General features: G+C 54.3%; 1 protein-coding gene across 1 annotated transcript in view; it reads right to left on the bottom strand.

Annotated features, from left to right (window-relative positions):
• Nucleotides 1–4,983, bottom strand: part of PVR (PVR cell adhesion molecule) — a 12,050-nt gene extending 7,067 nt beyond the window's left edge. The window contains exons 1-2 of the mRNA XM_040457921.1: nt 4,923–4,983; nt 1,098–1,457 (exon numbers count right to left, since the gene is read on the bottom strand). Coding sequence (XP_040313855.1) covers nt 1,098–1,457; nt 4,923–4,983 — 421 coding nt within the window. The remainder of the gene's footprint in view (nt 1–1,097; nt 1,458–4,922) is intronic.
• Nucleotides 4,984–5,936: the final 953 nt, after the last annotated feature.

Here is a 5,936-nt window from a genome sequence, read left to right as displayed (position 1 = left end):
GCCATCAGCCCAGAGCCTGACGCGGGGCTCGAACTCACAGACCGCGAGATCATGACCTGGCTGAAGTCGGACGCTTAACCGACTGCACCACCCAGGCGCCCCGGAAATATTACTTTAAATTAAAACTAGTTTCTATCTCTGCCGGCAGGGAGTTCCGGAGGGACCCATTGCAGGCACAAAAGGCCGGGCTTCCGGTTGTTTCTGATTCACATAAAGAATCACACACAGTACATGCTGCAGTATGGGGTCCACAGCCTGAAGGATACTGAAGTTAGGAGTGGATTAATTTTTTCTTGATCTGCTGCTCGGTATTGTGAGCCCTACCAACATGGTCCCTGCGATCATCTCCTATCAGGACGGCCTCCTCGGGTTCATGGCCAGCACCTCCCGGAGGCTTCCAAAAAGCACATTTTCTCAGGTTTTCCCACGACAGTGGCTTTGGTGTCTGCGGTCCATTCTAAGGCAGTCACGGCCTGTCTGGGGCGCAGGGACAGACCATCCTTCCTCTTGGAATACTTGGCTTTGGGATTGCTATCAGGGGCGTACCCCATCCAGGAGGAACTGGAGGGCTCAATTCAGAATTTGATAATGAAAATATTCTGATGCCAAGCCTATGACCACAGCATTAAGATCACTTTTTTGGTGGGCGCCTGGGTGGCTCGGTCAGTTAAGCATCTGACTTCCATTCACTGTTGGTGAGTTCGAGCCCCGCATCAGGCTCGACAGCTCAGCGCCTGGGACCTGCTTCGGATTCTGTGTCTTCTTCTCTCTCTGTCCCTCCCCTGCTCACGCTCTGTGTCTCTCTCTCTCAAAACTAAACAGGGGCGTCTGGTTGGCTCAGTCGGTTAGGTGTCCAACTCTTGGTTTCTGCTCTGCTCATGGTCTCACGGTTCGTGGGTTTGAGCCCCGCATCGGGCTCTGTGCTGACAGCGTGGAGCCTTCCTGAGATCCTCACTCTCCCTCTCTCTCTCTCTGCCTCTCCCCCACTCGTGTGCTCTCTCTCTTTCAAAATAAATAAACTTAAAAAAAAATCACTCGTTTGTATTCCTTTGAGATCAGGTAGCCCCCCATCATCCCCTCCCGGCTCCTCGGCTCACCCAGCACGCGGAGCCAGGTGCGCGCGCTCTTGCTGCCGTCGGGGAACATGGCGAACCGGCAGGTGTAATTGGCCTCGTCCTCGGCGCGCAACCCTCGCAGGGCCAGCGACGCGTCCCGCAGCTCCTCGCCCGGCCTGGCGGCCACAAACTCCAGCCGCCCGGGCTCGGGGAAGCTGGAGCCCTGTGTGGGGTGGAAGACCGCCACGTTGAGGTCGTCCCCCGCCGCCGTCCGCCGCGTCCACGTGGCCTGCGTCACCTGCACTTTGTGCTCCAGGGGCGGCAGTTTGCACAGCAGCTCCACCGTGTCGCCCAGGAAGCCGCGCACCTGCGCGGGCGCCTGCACATCGACCGTCCCGGTCCCTGCGGGGAAAGGCGGGGAGGGGGAGGGGGGTTGGGGGGAGGCGGGGGTCAGACCCGGCGCCTGTGGTTTGGACGCTCCAGGCGAGGGGCATCCGGGAGGCCGCTCGCTCTGGGTCTCCAACCCGTCCGGGCCACTTCCCTGGGCTGTTATTACCGTATTTCCCCGATCTCAGCATCATCGATGTGTTTAATTGTAGTTAAAAACTGAAATCTGCCATTGAAACCATTTCAAAGGGCACGAGGCCGTGCATTGACTATCACTGATAACTAGTTCCAGAAGGTTTCTGTCAGCTCTGTGTCATTAGTCCCGCGGTGACACTGTCACTTACAGCATGACTCACTGAGGGGTGGGAAAAGGGGCAGAAACTCTTGAGTCTTAGAATCCATGAAATACGGGGGCGCCTGGGTGGCTCAGTCGGTTAAGCGTCCGACTTCAGCTCAGGTCACTATCTCGCGGTCTGTGAGTTCGAGCCCCGCGTCGGGCTCTGTGCTGATGGCTCAGAGCCTGGGGCCTGCTTCCGATTCTGTGTCTCCCTCTCTCTCTGCCCCTCCCCTGTTCATGATCTGTCTCTCTCTGTCTCAAAAATAAATAAACGTTAAAAAAAAATAAAAGAATCCACGAAATACGGTATTATTATTACTTTTATTGGGCATGGACCCCCGATCGGGAGAAGGTTTGTAGGGGATCCTGGCACAAGAAGGCTGGCGATTATAATCCAAGGATTTTGGATCCCTTCCAGTCTGTGCTGTGAGGCTTCATGCAGGTTACTTAAACCCTCTGATTCTTTTTCCTAATTTGTAACGTGGGGCTAATAACAGTTAACACTCACTGGTTGCTTACACACACCAGGGGCTGTTCCGAGTGCTTCATGTATCTCTCAGCATTGAGTCCCTAAACAGCTCCTTGAGGCCAGCACGGCTGTCAGCCCCACTTTATAGATGGGGAAACCAAGGCAGAGTCGTTTGCTCCAGGTCACGGAGAGGGTAAATGGCTGAAGTGGGCTTTGAACCCTGGGGTCTGACCTCTAACCCACAAGGCTCTGTATTAAAGTCTTTCAGCCTAGGGGCGCCTGGGAGGCTCAGTCGGTTGGGGTTGACGGTTGAGCGTGAGACTTTGGCTCAGGTCATGATCTCGTGCGTTCACGGCTTCAAGCCCTGCGTCCAGCTTGCTGCTGTCAGTGGGGGGGTCCCTGCTTCAGATCCTCTGTCCCTCTGTCTCTCTGTGTTCCACCCCCGAGCTCTCTTACTCTGCTCTCTCAAAAATAAATACTTAAAAAAAAAAAACAAAACTAAACTAAAAATCTTTCGGCCTAGGGCCCCATCACACAGTAGGCCCTCAATATAGGTACTGACTCTTATTTTGTTTTATTATTTTTTAATATGAAATTTATTGTCAAATTGGTTTCTTACTGATTTTAATAAATAAAATCCTATGCATTCTTTTTTTTTTTTTCCTATGCACTCTTATTATTAATACAGATAATGGAGAAGGTGGGAAAGAGTTAAGTTCTTTGAACCCCAGCACTGCTACTCATTAGCTGTGGGTCTATGTGTGGGTGGTTTCACTGCTCTGAGCCTCAGTTTTCTCATCTGTGAAACGCGCGTGATTATAGCAGCGTAGGGTTGCCGGGCACATGAGGTGATGAAATCTATGTAAAGGGATTAGCACCTGCCAATGACTCTATCAAGGTGAATAGTACTGTGTTGTGAGGAAGAGGAAGCTGGGAGGTAGCATGCAGAGGTGCGGGGAGCTGGGAGCGTGGAGGAGGGCACAGCTGGAACACAGGGCGCTAATGTGGGATCCAATGAGCAAGTGAGTCTCCCGCTCTGGTGCTTTCCTCCACCAGAGGGCAGGTCTCCTCCACACTGAGTAGAGTGTACTAACCACACGCAGGTGCCTACTCTGTGCCAGGACCTGCCTACTCTGTGCCAGGCATATGAGCCGCTTCCTTACAGATGGCCTCCTGCAACCCCGTCCTAATGCCCCACGAGATGTGCATGATTAGTATTTTCATCCCCACTGGACAGAGAGGGCAAGTGCGTTCCTGAGGGTCAAGCCACTTGCCTAGCCCCGGGGCTGGTCTACCCTGCGTCTAGGCTCCCAGGCACCAGTCTCTCCTGCTGCCCTGGTGGAGGGGGGGGCCTGTCCAATTTTGGTTCACTCATTGGGTCTGTTACTTGTTTTTTTTTTTTTTTTTAATTTTTTAAATGTTTATTTGTGTGTGAGAGAGAGAGATGGAGAGTACGAGTGAGGGAGGGTCAGAGAGAGAGGGAGACACAGAATCGGAAGCAGGCTCCAGGCTCCGAGCTGTCAGCACAGAGCCTGAGGTGGGGCTCGAACTCACGGGCCGTGAGATCATGACCTGAGCCGAAGTTGGATGCTTAACTGACTGAGCCACTCAGGCACCCCATGGGTCTGCTGCTTCTTGCTGGTGCCTGGGGCAAGTTACTTCCTCTCTCTGTGCCTCAGTCTCCTCATCTGTAACTGGAGGTCACAGTAGGACCCATATTGGGGATCTCCTTAAGCGGTTTAGGTTGGTAGCTCTACATGAACTCCTCAAGCCGCGGGAGAAGTGCCCTGTGTTCTGGGAAACACCTTTTGGGAAATGCCGAGATGAGGGACTGTGGCTTCCCCAGTATCGTGATTCAACAATTCCCACACTTCCCAAGTCTGTATTCGGTATTAATATTGTTCACACGAATTATGCTTATTGTTCTTACCAAGTGCAACACTGGTCAGCAACCTCCCAAGACACAGTCTTACGAGATAGGTAAGAATCCCTCCCCACCCTCAACACGTTTTATGGAAACAGAGAGCTTAGGAAACGCTCCTGAGCTCAGGGCCGTCTGACTTCAAGGCTGTATCCCCAGGGCTTGGAACACTGCCTGACACACAGTAAGCGCTCCATAAACGCGTGTGGGGAATGAATGCATGCATGCTTTCATTCTGGACACGAGCCTGGGAGGGCCGGCCGCAGGGTAGACCAGCCCCGGGGCCAGGCCCCGGCTCTGCCACTTGCTGGCTAGCCTAGGCAAGTGACTTGACCCTCAGGAATGCACTTGTCCTCTCTGTCCAGCGGGGATGAAAATACTAATGCCCTTAGAGCCATACAATAGGGGTCAGAAGCGATTCGGGGGAGTTATGTGCCACCGCCTTCCTGTTCCCCATCAAGATTCTCTGTCCCCGATCGGATCGGGGGGCCGCAGGACCCAGGGAAGCACATCCGGCCACGGTGAATGGCTGGACATGGAGGGGTCATCCTCCGCTGAGATTCTCCCATTGACTGATGGCCCTAGGGTGGTGTATCGGTGTATCGAAGTCTGGCCTGAGCCCTTCCCGGGACCCAAGTTCCTCCAGACTCGGGGCGGGGGAACCCGGGAGGCCGAGCACCCCGCTGGTGCAGAGGGGGACGGGGGAGGGTGGGGGAATAAGCAGTGGCCGCCAGGTCGAACGCGGTTACTCACCTGCTCTCGTGGGCGCCCAGAGCAGGCACAGCAGCGACAGCAGCAGCGGCGGCCACACCATCCTGGGTTCCTCCGGGTCGCCGCTGGGGCCGAGCCTCCTCCCGGGTTTGCTGGGCCACCGCCCGGGCTTGGAACTGCTACCCAGGAATCCCCGGGACTGCACCGGCGCTCGCGCGGAGCCTGGGTGTGGAGTGAAAGTTCCGCACGGGTGTGCAGCCCGGGCTGGGAGGGGCGGGGCTGCCCTGCGCGTCAGTGCTCCTCTGCGCCTGCGCGCGGGGACTGCCAGAGGACTGGGTGCGGGTGAGAGGGGTGGCATCTCCCCGGGCTGCGGGCAGAGATTCAGCGGTTGCTTTGTTCTCTTTCATGCCAGTGTAATTAACACACGGCGTGGTGTTAATTTCGGGAGTCCAGTATAGTGATTCAACAATTCTCTACACTTCTCCGCGCTCATCGTAACAAGCTTACTTTTTAATCCCCTTTACCTAAACCCTCCACCTCCACCCCCCCAACCCCCCCCCCCCCCTCCCCACCTCCCCTCTGGCAGCTGCCAGTTCCTTCTCTGTAAGAGTCTTTTTTTGGTACGTCTCTCCTCCCTGGGTCCTGATTCTTAAATTCCAACTAAGTGAAGCTGATGTTTGTCTTTCTCTGACTGACTTATTTCATTAAAAAAATTTTTTTAAACGTTTATTTATTTTTAAAATTTTTAATGTTTATTTATTTTTGAGAGAAAGGGAGAGACGGAGCACCAGTGTGGGAGGGACAGAGAGAGAGAGAGAGAGAGAGAGAGGGAGACACAGAATATGAAACAGGCTCCAGGCTCTGAGCTGTCAGCACAGAGCCTGATGCAGGGCTCAAACCCACAAACCGCAAGATCACAACCTGAGCTGGGGTTGGACGTTTAACTGAGCCACCCAGGAGCCCCTGATTTATTTCATTTTTTAAAGGTTGAGGTTGCTGTGTGCCAGAGTTGAGAGTCCAACCTGAAATTGGCACAGATGCCAAATTCTTAACCCC

This window comes from Herpailurus yagouaroundi, unplaced genomic scaffold (genome assembly GCF_014898765.1).
Source record: "Herpailurus yagouaroundi ecotype Mexico unplaced genomic scaffold, PumYag 220, whole genome shotgun sequence".
Classification (NCBI taxonomy): domain Eukaryota; kingdom Metazoa; phylum Chordata; class Mammalia; order Carnivora; family Felidae; genus Herpailurus; species Herpailurus yagouaroundi.
This window is presented reverse-complemented; position numbering and strand designations above follow the sequence as displayed.